Here is a 14,800-nt window from a genome sequence, read left to right on the forward strand (position 1 = left end):
TCTGATTCTGATTAAATAAAAACTGTGGTTGGGATTAAAATCAAAGCCAAGTAACTGATGAAACAGTCGTCCTACTCTTATCCGGTCCTGGCAACACCACTTGTGGCGAGGACGTGGAGAAAAGAGCAGAGTGTCGTCTGTAAATCACCTTCTTGGTGAACATCGTGATGTGGTGGAAGTCTCCGTGACCTCCCTGCTTCACAGGCAGCGTGAGGAAAAACCGGCTCCTGTCCTTGGAGAACAGTGGATCCTGTCCCTGCAGAGAGAAACTCAAGACTTCAGAGGTCACATTCTTCACGCATGGACGCATCCTGCTGCATGCTGACTCAGCAATACAACACAGTCCAAAAATAAGCTACGCATATTTTTATCGATGGATACGACATTAAAGGAGGCGGCTGTGCAGGAGATTTAACCTTCACGTCTCGCCTACTGTGAAAACTAACCCGCCCCATGAGTTAAACCCCTTATCCAAGCACAGGGGATGCTCCTGTATGCACAAACCTTGAAAATCTATCTTTATTCATTATTCTTGCAGGCTTTTACGCTATAATGCACTTATTCAAGCATTAAAAAGAATGCCAGTAACACCCCAAAAATAAGTTACGCCAGTTTCACACATCCACAGGAACCCTGGACTTTTCTAGACATCATATAAATGAGGAGCATGTGAGAACACAGATGTCAAACACGGTCAGCTCATACTTTAAATGGTCTTTAACCTCCGATGTCTCTGCTACAATGTCCTTGTGATTGTCAGGTGTGAATGGGCGTCATGTGACCTGCCTCTTGTCCAGAGATGCCCCTCCCCTGAACCACACTGATGATTTCCAGTCCTACAAACATGTCTAATTGTGTAATAAAGACAGCTCTGGACAAGGTCTGAGTGCAGAAGCCTGTCCAGTTAGTTTTGCAAGTTAAAGCTAAGACTTATCACTTGTGTGGTATTCACGGTTTGATTCCACATATGGGACACTGTGATAAATGTGTGCATTCAGACTTACCTGTCTGGAAAGCCACGTCTCTGAAGACTCCTCATGTCTCTGCATGAAAGAGCAGGAAATAAAATCCAAGGTTTGACACAGCTTGAATCATGTGTCCATTAAACGTCTCTGTAAGGTTAGGTATGGTTATGATTTCTGAATATTCCTATAATTACTTAAAAGTATAATAATTTATGCAACTATTTCTTCACTTGTTTTTTTATTGACACTTGTTAGGATGTAATGCACCAATCTCACCAGAGGGTGGGAGTAATGTGCTTCAATGTCACTTAATAATAATAAAAGCAGAAGAACACGCGCAGCCACACTGGATGCGACTATACAGAAAGCAGAAACACGGAAAGTTAAAGGTGACGACAGTGGTCAAAAAAGTGTGAAACAACTGAAAAATAAAAATGAAGTTTTTAAAATGTCATCTGGTAAAGCTAGCATTAGCATGTCATGTACCTGTCACAGCTACAGCTGCAAAAAGGGGCTAGTGGATGAGGGGAGCAACAAGAAAAAGACGAAGAAAGCGTTTTTAATCAAAACAAAGGACGCCAAACTAAAACACATAAGTACAAACACAAGTTAGTAAAAGTGGGTCATACTCTTATAAGTACTACATTTACTCTCAAGTTATGTTAAATAAGCCACGTTTCATACCCCCCCTCCCCCCACTAGGCATCAAAATCACTTAATATACTTCAGGTAGAAATAACATTATCATATTATTATATTATTAATAATATTATATTATTACAGTACTTCACTCATTAACTATTATTGTGAGTATAGTAATAACACGTACAGCGATTTATCACCTTTTATTAAACTGCAAATTAGATTTAGTCAGTATCTGTTTTATTCTGTAAGATAAAGTTATCTCACTTCAGGTACTGAGACTGTGACGCACACCAACGTGGTAACTGAAACCTGCCATAAATGTTGCCATGAGAGAGTCAGTCTACAATCACTGTGGTATTAAATGGGGTCAAGTTGGCAGTTATATGCAATCTGTTTATGATAATACCAGCACAATTATCAGCAATTAACTCTGATAAATCATTGCACATCACATATCTGTTGCTGTCTACATGGAAAGAAATGAATATCTAACTATCACATTTGCGCTCAGCAGCCTTCCTGTTCTGTAGGAACATTACCAGAATGCAAACTGCTGGCAGCCACCAATGATGTTACCAACAGTTCAATCACCAATTCAATACAATCGTCAGGCAGCTACTGATCTTCTTGGAGATGTGAGGAGGTTGCTGTCCTATTTTTACTTGTGCGACTAAGCTATTAGCTTGCAGTCAATCAATCAAATGTTTTGATTGATTGATTTTTCCCACCCCTACCACAGACTGTAACAACGGTTTTGAGAAGCTAAAGGAACTTACCAGTAGGTCTGAAAAGAGTGGTTAGGCTATGCCCATCAGTGCAGTCCACCACTGCCATCAGCCTTAGAAGGCAGGGAAGACCAAAGACTGTTTCTATGCCAAACTGGACTTCTCCGTGTCTGATAAACTGGACTTTATGTCACAGAGATAGGTCATTCTTTCAAACCATCTGCCAAGCTGCCAAACCAAAATCCGCAGAGCATGACCGCTTTTCACCATCCTTAAACCCGTCTGACAACCACTCCATTTTTATCAGTCCATCCAGTTTTGGATGTGTGGAGGTGAATGTCAGATACCTATGATTTCAGTTTTAGAACCAAATGACCACATTTATGACAGTTTCTCCATCTTGGGTCTTGACAAATGAATGCCAGTGTTCTTTATTCACAGAGAGCGCAAGTGGGAGCAAGCATGCTTAAAGCTACTTTGGTGTATCAGTGGACTCATCGGCCATGTGGCGGCCTGATGCAAAGTCGACACTTAGAGAAGTTCCAGTGCTTTCTGGCACCTAGTTCTCACCTAGCAGCAGCTCACACTGACTTGCACTGATTGAAGTGTGCACCATTACAAGCACAGCACCATCTGCCTATAAGTCCTGGCAAAGGGTCACACGCTTGTAAAGTGGCAGCTTTGATCTTCTTATAGTCAAGACTGCAGCAAAGAGCTTCTGCCACTTTACAATTTACTCTGTATCAGAGTGGCCTACATGCCTCAGTGTCACAAAAGACTGGGACTCGCTGACTGTATATATCTGACTGTAAATAAAGAAAAGCAGAACAGCTGGCCCTAAGAGAGTAAAATAACAGTACAACTTTAATGAGTCTGATTCTTCTCAACTCACAGCAGTGCTTTGGGGTACACCTAAGTAATCTGCTCTGTATGCGGACAATGAAACTCTGAACTAAGTTTCCTTCCTGAGGTTTAAATCAAAAGCACTAACCTGAAGACAGACTCCTATTGTTGCGTCACACACAGTAAGCAGAGAAGCGTTCTGGGGCCGATTGAGCCACTGCACGGCAAGGTGAGTATTACTGATCCACTTCACCATGGTGATATAGAAATCCCTGCAGAGAAGATACAGAGAGGAGACTCGAATTGTGGATTTTACACCTTTCTGTGCCAGCCCGAGCTTATGTTTGTGTGTCGTCACCTGAGCGCGAGTTGATCGGGAGGCTGCATCTCCTGAGTGTGCGTCGCACCAACCAGGCTGACCACCGACAGCTTGACTGTAGGATTGACATGACCGGCCTGATGGGACGGACACAGAAACATCCCCTAGAATCAGCTTTTTAATTTAATGTACATAAGACGAGACCGTGGTGTTGACATCTATACATAAAAGCAGAGAAAAAGTCTGAATAATTCATTTAAAATGAAAAGACAATGCTATATATCACAGAGAGAATATGCAAGCTAGCATCAAATAAATAACTGTTCATGACTTATTTCTACAAATTCTACTCTTCCACATAGCAGATTTTTGCATCCTCAGTTGTACAATAACTACAGCTGTGGTCTTCAGGTCATAGGATCATTTAAACGGTCAGACATAACATTGGTTGGGGAATTGCTGGTATCACAGGTACAGTGAGAAATTAATTCCCAAAACAACAATCAACAAATCATCTAAAAAACAGGGAGATACTTTGTTTGTATGAATGTTCAGCCAACTTCCGAGTTTAACGCTTGTGGGTTGAGTGCAAACGTGTCCATAAGTATTGATGCGTTCAGTATAAATTCAAGATATCACGATGGGAATGACAACACCAATTTCAAAAAAGTTTGGATGCTGTGTCAAACGTGAACAAAAACAGAACACACTGATTGCAGTACTAAAATAGTAACTTTTGCCAGCTCATTAGGTTCATTGGCATCACGTCAGTGACATGATTGTGTATAAAAAGAGCATCTTTAAGAGGTAGAGTTTAACAAATCTGAAAAAACCCTGCATCTTCAACCTGTGGAAAGATTTCAGAATAATTTTCCTCTACATAAATGTGACTTTGAATATCTCATCATCTATGGTGCATAATATCATTGAAAAATTCAGAAAATCTGGAGAAATCTCTGTGTGCAAGGACAAAGCCCAAAATCAACACGGATGCCTGTGATCTTCGGGCCCTCGGGCAGCACTGCGTTAACAACAGGCATGATTCTGTCATCGAAAAACTGCACTTTAAGGTAATTACTTACAGTAAAATAATTTAAAATGATTCCACCTGAGCCAGATGTGCAGAGCAGTGACTTACTGCTACTCTGCTAAGCTAAGGTTATTGATGTGGCATTGCCTTTTCCCTCTGGTATATTTAGATTTAGCTGTGTATTCGTTGAAGGATGAAAATACTGCAAAGAGCCTTAAAGAAAGCGACTGTCTATTCCTCAGAGCCCAGCCTCACCATTGGATATGGGTACTGTAGGCCTCGGGGGTACGTGCTGCCGGTGAACTGGGGAAGAACCATGTTGGGTACCAGTGTGTCGTTGATGGTGAGGTAGGCCAGTCGTTCTCCATCAGGAGACCACCAGTGAGCCAAATATGAATGTAGAATCTCCTCTGATCAGGAATAAAACACACAAAACCATCTGTAAAACAGCTTTATTTAGATTTTTTTCCTCTCATTCTGTATTTAAAGCAACCTGAGGATCTACTTACATACATTAAGACAGATAATTGATAGATCTTATGAACCTGCTGGTTTTCCCCACCTGCACTCCTATTCTTTTATTCTTTCATTTTTGCCTTTTCTAGGTCACTTTACGTTATTTAAAATGTAATCCAAAAACTGGTCAAAAGCACACTATTTGATGGAGTTGTGCTCCTCTGCTGTCAGAACACATCAGCCAAATGGCTGCAATCTGAAGTAAACGCAAATGAAACAGTGAAAATGAACAGCTTTCAGTAAATCTACAAACAAAAATTATTCTGTAATGTTCCCCATCTCTCTCAGACAGCGTTTGTGCTGCTCTCTGTGCAAACTGCACACACTGCACACACTATCACCACATTACTGAATTTGTTTACACAGAGACTTAATGGATCGTAGAGGCTTGTTGTTGATTTTTCATTGCCACTCTGCTGAGTTTGTCTAGTCTGCTCTGCTGCATTTTTAATGCCAAAGACAAATCTTTGAAAAACCGACAATCCACAGTGCACCCTGAAACTGTTTCCTCCACCAACGAGCTCACAGCGACTCTCCTGTTTCGCCTTCTGGCATTTAAAGAGAGAATGGCAAAAATTCAAACCACCTCGATTTAAACTTAGCAATTATTAATGTCACAAAGTTTTTATAACTGACTTTCTGAAGGTCTTAAATGAGCATTTTACTAAGAGAAAGTCAGAGAGTAACAAAAAGAGCAGTGAGCCAAATGCAATTTACAAGCGCACTGCTAATGGGAGCAATGCCACCTTTCATAAATGGCTGTTTCTGTGTCCATAGATGTGCTTTTTCTCTCTTTATCAGTGGAATATGTCAAAATAAGTAAAAGGAAAAGATCTCATGCTGAAAAATTGTAGTGCACGTTACAAATCTAGTAAAACCACAGCCGCTGTAGCCATACTCCAGCCTCCAGTATAATGTGTAATATCCTAAAGGTAAGACACTAGAATGGCTCATTGTTTATGAATAACATATAAACATTTAACACTGTAAGATAATGATATCTGGCCCATTGCAATGTGTGAATTTTAGTAAATGTTTTACATTTTTATTGCATTGCTCGTTATTTATTTGTTATAATCATAGACTGTATATTAAGTTATTTGTTGTCATATTTACCAGCGGAGAGGTTTGCATGCTAACATTACCAGTCCTGTAAAACAACGTCCATCCTGCGATTCAGTGACTTGTAGAACAACTTACAGCAGCCCACAACAGTCAGGTTGAAGTCTGGACTTTGACCGGATCATTGCACCACCTTGATTCTTTTCTTTTTCAGGCACTGTGTTGGAGATTTGCTTTCTGTTTGTATGCTTGTGTTCATTGTCCTGTTGCATGCTTTATCTGTCAGACAGATGTCCTCACATTGAACTCTAGAAAACTTTGGCATACAGAGGAGCTCATGTTGGCTAATGTGTGTATCTATATGTGAAACCACAACTGAGACTGATGTCATGAGGAATTTAGTCATAAGTAAAGTTCACACGTGTTTATAACTCATTTACATTCAGTGTCTGTGCAAGATTTAATTTCACAGTTATTCACATTAAGTCAGAGCTGGCATTTATGGTGCATCAGCCCAAAGTGCAGTTTATACATAAAAAGTTGCACTTGTAGTGATTAAAGGGCTCATAAAAGATGCAAAGGACTCAACGTTCAGAGTCAATACACTCTGCGGTACACACCTTCGTATAGCCAGTCAGTGAGCCCGTTGAAAATGACTCCCTCCATCCCAGAGGAGGTGATTCTCAGAGAGTTGCTCCTCACGTCTGACTGGTAGTAGATGTTATTCTCAAAGATGTAGATCTGGAGAGGAAGACGAAGCGACAGCAGACACAAACACGCAAATTTAGTTTGTTTTTCCTCTCTGCCGTTTCTCACCCTCGTGTGAAGCTGCTTTTTGCTCGTCCACTTGATTTGTTTTTCTTTTTGATTTCCTCTCTGATGACATCTCTTTTTTATATATATTAAAACCCAGTGTGCACTGTTTGTTCACCATATTTCATCAGTGTTTTAATATTTGCATTTGAAGAACAAACAGGATCCTGCATCTTCACCAATATCCTGAATCTTCCTGAAGTCATTTCCCGCTGCATTTGCTTCATTTCCACTGCTCTCTTGTCAAATGTCATTAGCTCCATGGCAGCTCCTCTGGCTTACATACACCTAATGCAGCTGTTGTTTTAATAGCTGTACAAATGTTACAACACTGACACCAACTTAGGAAAAATGGACCAAGAGGTGGAGGGTTCATCAGTGTCATGAGATCTTTTTTGTGAAACAGTTTTGCATTTCATTGTGTTTTATTCGACTTCTGTTGTTCTGTCGATTTCTTATGTGCATTTTTATATTTCCTGTTTTTTGTATGTTGCAGTGCATTTGACCTTTTAGAGCCACCATAGAAACATCTAAAAGAACTTGCAAAGAAATGATTAAAGTTGCCCTCAACTCATGGTGCTTAAAAATGACACAAAAGGACAGATTCTTACATGTCTCGTCAAGCAAAAATGCAAAGCTTGAAGTAAAAGAGAATTAATCTGGTCTCTGGCTAAGAACGATGAAATAATCTGGCTGTGTTAACCTTCAGAAGTGAGAATGAGCTCTGGACTTGTGCTCCAAGTTTGAAGACTAAAAAAGAACCCCTCAAAGTTTTTATAAAAGATATTTATACAAAACATATATGTTATTCTTTTATATTGCTTTCCAACTACTGATAAAAGGCACTGCACTACATCAGCAGACATTCAAGGTTGTGCTGAAAGCTGCTGCTTGCTTTACAGTGCTGAATTTATTTCTACAGCACAGCGCTAAAATGAAAACAGGTGGCCCAGAGACTTCCTCACTCTACTAATAAGTCTGAAGAAGCACCCCGAGTGTAACATAATGTAAAAATATGAAATTAACTACAGACGAAAACAGAGAACGTGTAAACACAACCTATCCTGTGGAGCAGATCCCCCTGGAGCGGCTGGGCAGCGTGAATTTATAAAAAGCCGCCGAGGACAGAAGAAAGGAAATGAGAGAAAGCATCACACTTTAAAAACAGACACGCTCAGCCTTACCAGCTGCTGTCCTTGTCGTCCCCAGGCTGCGTGCTGGAGCACAGCATTGTGGACCTCGGGAGGATTCAGCTCCCTTACCTCCCTGTTGAACACACACACACAGAAATAAAACAACCTGAATGCCGTCACGTGCAGAGAGCAGGTGATGATGAAAAGTCTAAACCGGCTTACCTCGTGTAGATGTTGTACAAGATATAAGATGCGGTGTATGAATATCTGTACATCTGAAATGAGAGAGCAAGCCATCACATAATGCAAACACTGATCCATCACTGATACCAGCCTTGCTGAGCAAAGACAAACCAACTGCAGCGGGAAAACTTTGATATACGTGCTGAAGTCACAGTCGTCTGCAAACATCTCGTTATTCTGCTTCCTGTTTGATTGCAATACTCCAACTAATCTGGTAGTTTTGGCTTTTTTAGCTGGCTGTTTGTGACATGAGGTTTTGTTTGATACCTTTAATAATTATGTGACTGCTGAATGAGTTCCTGAATCAAATCTGACAGTACATATGTAGTTTAAACCCTGGCAAACCTGAGTGTTCTGTTATTGTTCTGCTTCTTGCATTGGCATAATAAATCCATGTAGCAGAATATGTGTATGTCTTTGATGGTTTTATCGATGTTTCCGTTGCTGTCACTTCCTGTTTTATTTTGGTAAATTCTGTTCTCTGCTTGTGTTCTTATTTTAGGAGCTCGTGGTTGTTCTTGTTTTGAGTATGGTTAATGTTTGAGTTCTTTTGGGGATGTTTGGTGGTTTTTTTGTTTTGTATTTTGGTTGTTTTCTATATTGGCTTTTGTTCTCCACTTGCTTTTCTTGATAGGTTTGTAAATGGTAAATGGACTGATTCTTATAAAGCGCTTTTCTCCTCTCCCAGAGTACTCAAAGCTGTATACAACGTGCCTCATTCAACCATTCATACAAGCACTTCTAAACACAAGTGCAAACTAAACTACATTAACACTCCAATGAACGCATCAGAGGGCAACTTGGGGTTAGTAACTTGCCCAAGGACATTTGGCATGCAGACTGGGGAAGCCAAGAATTGAACCACCAACCTTCCAACCAGTAGCTGAACTGCTCTACCACCTGAGCCACAGCCACACCCAAGCACTTGTTTATTCCTTTTGTATTCCCATTGTGTTTCATTCTAATTTTAAATTGCTAACCCAAAAATTTGAGTAACGGACATCATGTTTTTTGTGTGTTTCTGGTAGAAACAGGTTATAACAGTCTTTTTCAGTGTTAGTTGTTTTGATTTTTCTCTCATTAAGCAGCTTAAAATTCTTCTTTTTGTACTTGGCTCTTTTTCTAATAACACACTTAACAAAACCTAGCTTGCTGGCAAAATATGCAAGTGTAAAACTTAAGGGTTATAATACACTCCAAGGATTTGTACTTAACTTCTATTAAATAGGAGGATTTCAGGACACAGTGGTCAAAATAAAAGCAGGCTCTTTTTTACGTACTAACACACATGGCATGTGTTCATGTGGTCATAATGACAAAAACGATCTTGACGTGTGGAATAGGTGTAACACATCTTTATCAAACAATACCAAGGAAACTGGACGAGTTGTGCTTTACAGATTAATCTGCTTTTCACAGATTGCGGCTGACTGACTGACCTTCGCTATGATGCTTAAAATGATGTATGTTTACAAATGCTTCAGTAAAGTCATCTTTATCGACCCAATGATGCTATGAACTGACACGTCATCCATTCTGGCTTAAATATCTTGTGTTATTGCACTATTTGTCTTGTGTTTTGCTTTTTCTTACAAATATTGATCATACTGACATTTTGCTCAGCAAAAGCTGTCTCAATCTATCTTCATCAATCTCTCCTTACAGCCCAGATTCCCCTCTTGTCCTCGAGCAGGATTTTTAGAAGCTATTTACAGAACATCTGCATATTCATGAATTACCACTGGCCAGTGGACTGGCCCCCAGGTTCACTTCAAGTCAATGGGAAACGAATCATGCAAATTTGGGTATACTGTATTTTATCAGAAGCACTGGGGGTACTGGCTCTTACTGTAGGCTTTGTTCAACAATTTTAAGTTAAGAATAATGTTACCGGATCCATCGATTCCACCCACCCAACAAATGAATGTGGTGAAATAAACTAGGCAAGTGTGAAAAGTGTAGAACCACCTTTAGCAGCAAAAATTTGAAGTAATTGTTTTCTGCCTAACTTTATCATCCTCCACAATGTTGTGGAGGAATTTTGGTCCATTCATCTTTATAATGTTGCTTCGGTTCAATGAAGTTTGCAAGGTTTCATTTATGCACAGCTCTCTTAAGGATATCAGATCAAAGGATTTCAATCAGGTTGAAGTCTGAAGTTCGACTGGTCACTACAGCATCTTGAATTTTTTTTCCACCCATTGCTTTTTGTCGCTGTGCTTGGGATCATTGTCCTGTTGCATGACTCAGTTTGGTCCAAGCTTTAGCTGTTCAACTTGCCCCGCATCTGACTCTAGCATACTTTACGTGTTGTTCAGGGTCGACTCAATGACTGCAAGCTGTCCAGGTCCTGTGGCTGCAAAACAAGCCCAAATCAACACCCCACCACCACGTGCTGACAGATGGTATGAGGTATTTGTGCTGATGTTGGGTCTAGTTTTGTGGATTATCATCAAACAACTCCACTTTGATATCATCTGTCCAAAGGACATTGTTATGGAAATCTTGTGGTTTGTTCAGATGTAGCTTTGCAGACCTAAGCTGTGTTGCCATGTTCTTTTTATAGAGAGGAGTTTTTTTTCAGGCAATCCTCCCAAACACGCCATACTTGTTCAGTCTTTTTTAATTGTACTCCCGTGAAATTTAACATTTAATATGCTAATTAAGGCCTGTAGAGTCTGAGGTGTAATTCTTGGGTTTTTGGCAGTTTTTCTGAGTATGCAAAATGCCAAAAGTTCTGCTTTTATAGAGGTGCTCATACTTGCTGATCATTAACTAATCAAGTCCATTTGATTGGCAGCACCAGGGTGCTATTTACCCACTTAATTACACTGGAAGCAGTGAGAATGGACTTAAACTATACAGCCAAAAGTATTAGTTTGTTTGTCTTCAAACATGTATGAACATGAGTGATGCCCCATTCTTAATCCATAGGGTTTGATAGGTCAGTCCACCATTTGCAGCTATAACAGCTTCAGCTCTTCTGGGAATTTTTGACCGGTTCTTCCAGAAGCACATTTGTGACATCAGTCCATGTCTTTAGGGACCTTGATTTGTGCACTGGTGTGCATGCTGCAAAAAGAAGGGGCCAACCCTAAACTGTTGCCACAAAGTTGGGGCCATGAAATTGTCACAAAAACACATAAAAATGCAAATTTGACAACTTGAACAAGGAAAGTACTAAATGTTTTTTCACTCTTTGTTACAACATTTTAGATACCACTTCACATCATGTGGCACATTTATAAATGCCGACTGTAAAGCAGTGGAGGCTTGGGTGGTTAAACATTTGCTTTTAAACTGTAACACCGGCAGTTTGACTCCTAGTCCAGATCTCTCTCCTAACACTTATCTTTTGTGTTTTTGGCCCTCAAATCCATGGTATCACTTAAAAACTGCTTGCTCTTGAGGTAGGAATTTAAAATTCTCAAATACTGGAAAAATACAGGAGATTAAATCATGTTGTTTGTGCAATTTTGGCCCTTTAAAGTTGCATGAAGGATTTAATTCACTGGAAACCACAAACCACACTTTAGGTTTTCTGATTTAATTTCCCCCAAAAGTGCCTTTAAAGTCAGAAGACTCCTCTTACAGCACCATGTATCTGAATATATTGAGTATGCCCTCACTATGTAATCCAAGCTTAATATAAATATTGGAATATTAACTAAGGAATAAAACAAACTTGAACTGGAAGAAATTCAACTGAGTGCAACTAAAAACCTCAGGAAGAAGCTTTAATTGTACTTAAGGGGATATCATGTTGCAGTAGATGGTAAACAGGGGTGCGATAAGTGGAGGGTATATTAAAAACGTAAAGCTCATTGAAAATAAAGCTGTTTACATGTTTCTATATAAACAGAAGATGTTCCAAGGTGTGGGGTTTTTTTTTTTATGGTAACAAACACCGATCCATCCTGCTGAGAGGCCCTTAAACTGGTGTTGCAGACCCCAGTGCAGGATGTACAAACATCCACCTCAGAGTTTTTCAGTTGCTGCAGACTTTCTAAAGCCTGGATGCATCGGTTTGCAAACAAATCTAAAAATCAATGGAAAACCTGTGAGGGGAGGAGAGCCTCGTGGTGGATGACTGACCGCTAACAAACAGAAAAACACAAAAATACTGAGAGACAGAGTGAAAATGCACAGGAAGGGCAGAGGCACACAGCCTCACAGCAAATAAACACACACCTGCTCAGCACAGGTGCTGCTCTTTATATTCACAGAGAAACGGTGGGTACGTGCAGCGCGGTAAGTATTGTGTTTTGCAATCAGCTGGTGTATGCTCAGTCTAAAGTGAATGCTTTTAATTTATGTCGCTTCCATTTTTTTATGGGTTTGAAAAACAGTTTGTCTGAGAACAAAACAGCATGATTAGGAATAAAAACATCAGGTTGCTGCATGCATATAAGTGAATGAAAGCAGAATCGGTATTTCACAGCAGTGTCAGTACCGTCCTGGCTGGAAATGAAACAAAAGGCTTGTGACAGTGAGGATGAACTCCTGCCGCAGGGTGTGTGCTCACGAGGAAGCAAATAAAAAATGCACCATCTGTTCTGTTTGCTCTTTTTTATGTGATGTTCAGGGGATTTTGATTTATCATAGTGGGTTGTGGATGCATTTTAATGTAAAACTCACCCGTTTGACGTCATAGGCAAAGAGTGCATACTTTAGATCTGCAGACAGGGAGTACTTTGCCACCTTGAAAGAAACCTGATTGAAAAAAAAAAGAAATAGATGAAGAGGAGAAGATTTTGTTTATGTTTTTTTGCTCAGTCCACATTTATAACAAGTAAGCAAACAATAACAAAAAAAAAAAGATAACAGAGAGCTCAAGCACTCAGGAGGCAGGAATGGACAACTGGTAGGAGTGGGGCGACAAAAATTAATTGAGCACTGGTATTGTGCGGCAATATTGCATCCTGATAAGGTTAGTTACCAAGTGTTAATAGATAAACTTCCTCCTAAATCGATTAAGTTCTGTATTTGTTTTTTAGCTTAAACATAAGTTCCATAGGGCAGATATATATTTCACCATTTGACCCAACTCTCCACTTGCTTCATCTCCACAACTGCCAGGCTGCTGTCCTACTTCCTACCAATGTTGGGACTCTGCTCTTATTGTGATGCTTCACTGAAGTCTACAACGCTTCACCTCTTTCCCATTTTGTCATGTTACAGCTGTATTCCAAAATGGATTCAATTCATTTTGTACCTCAAAATTCCAATCACAATAACCCATGTTGACAAAGTCACAAAAGTTAGCTTGAAATTTTTTGCAACTTCATTCAAAATAAAACAAACAAACAAAATATGTATATAGGTATTCAAGACTTTTGATGCTACAAGCTTGGAACACCTATTTTTGGGAAGTTTCTCCCATTCTTGTTTGCTCAACCTCCCAAACTCTATCAGCCAAACACACAGCTGTTTTCAGACCTCTGCCAGCACGATCAGACCAGGTTAAGAAGGTCATCTTTATGGACTTTACTGTGCCACTGGAAGAAGGCTGTGATGAGGCTCAGGAAAGGAAAACCCTAAAATAAATAAATACCAAGACATCATCAAAGAGTGCAGACAGAGAGGGTGGCAAGTACAGCTGTTTTCTGTAGAAGTGGGGTAAAAAGAGAATGAATTGAAGACAGCTGTGTGCAGGATTAGGGAAGCAGCAGAAAGAGCCTCTTGCTGGTATCAAAGGGAGGAGAAGGGCTGGAAGAATTAAGTTGCTGAGAGCTGAGCCACCAACAGGAGGGTGTTGGGTTTTATGGTCAAGCGTCAAATTCTGATTCTGATTTTTCCTAGTTGAGGTAAAATCTGGAGGTTGCTGTCCTATTTTCACCCCAGCTTTTTTCCAGGTTTTGCCCCAGGACAATGATGAAAAAAAGAAAAGAAAACTAATGCAGCAGGCAGAAGCTAATGTGGCAGATAAAGGTCAAAAAACCACACGGGAACCTCAGCAGGTTGTGACATTTCTGGTATACGAAGTGGTAGACCAAAATTTTATAGACAGCATTTCAAAATTGTGCAGAGTCTGAATAATTAGGCAGGCTTAAAAATTAAACAGCATGCATCACTTCTAGTGCCACTTTTTGCCTTATGTGTTTTTTGCAATTATTTGCAAAAAATGAGGTGCACAGCTGACCGAGGGAAGCTGTGCAGCCAGACAGGCCAGTGCTTGGTTCAGATGCTGAAGCTGTTTGTCTATGCAGCTATCGAGCATGGGTCAAGACTATGACTTCTCATCACCGAGGCCACCTCAGTCTTTTGATTTCATCATGGAGCTACTCATTTAAGCATGTTGATGTAGAAACATGCTTCCCGGTGACAGCGCGGCTGAGAATAAATGGTTTATGATTGTGATGATGGAACACCAACAGGATTATAATGATGCAATTAGAAAGCAGCCAATTTAGCCCTGCACTGGAATAATTTAAAATTCCTGGAAGTAATACATGTGTGACAACTCATGATGAATGTTCATTTGTGTGCTCGCATCAGGTTTTAGA

General features: G+C 40.1%; 1 protein-coding gene across 4 annotated transcripts in view; it reads right to left on the reverse strand.

Moving 5' to 3' along the window:
• Positions 1-14,800, reverse strand: part of LOC120746085 (inactive dipeptidyl peptidase 10-like) — a 126,500-nt gene that overhangs the window by 28,676 nt on the left and 83,024 nt on the right. For all 4 annotated transcript variants that reach the window (XM_040051356.1, XM_040051354.1, XM_040051353.1 and 1 more), the window contains 9 exons: positions 12,933-13,007; positions 8,274-8,326; positions 8,103-8,184; positions 6,726-6,846; positions 4,783-4,937; positions 3,537-3,634; positions 3,327-3,450; positions 1,005-1,043; positions 149-256 (listed from right to left, as the gene is read on the reverse strand). In XM_040051356.1, coding sequence (XP_039907290.1) covers positions 149-256; positions 1,005-1,043; positions 3,327-3,450; positions 3,537-3,634; positions 4,783-4,937; positions 6,726-6,846; positions 8,103-8,184; positions 8,274-8,326; positions 12,933-13,007 — 855 coding nt within the window. The remainder of the gene's footprint in view (positions 1-148; positions 257-1,004; positions 1,044-3,326; positions 3,451-3,536; positions 3,635-4,782; positions 4,938-6,725; positions 6,847-8,102; positions 8,185-8,273; positions 8,327-12,932; positions 13,008-14,800) is intronic.

This window comes from Simochromis diagramma, unplaced genomic scaffold (assembly GCF_900408965.1).
Source record: "Simochromis diagramma unplaced genomic scaffold, fSimDia1.1 OVJJ01000107.1, whole genome shotgun sequence".
Lineage (NCBI taxonomy): Eukaryota > Metazoa > Chordata > Actinopteri > Cichliformes > Cichlidae > Simochromis > Simochromis diagramma.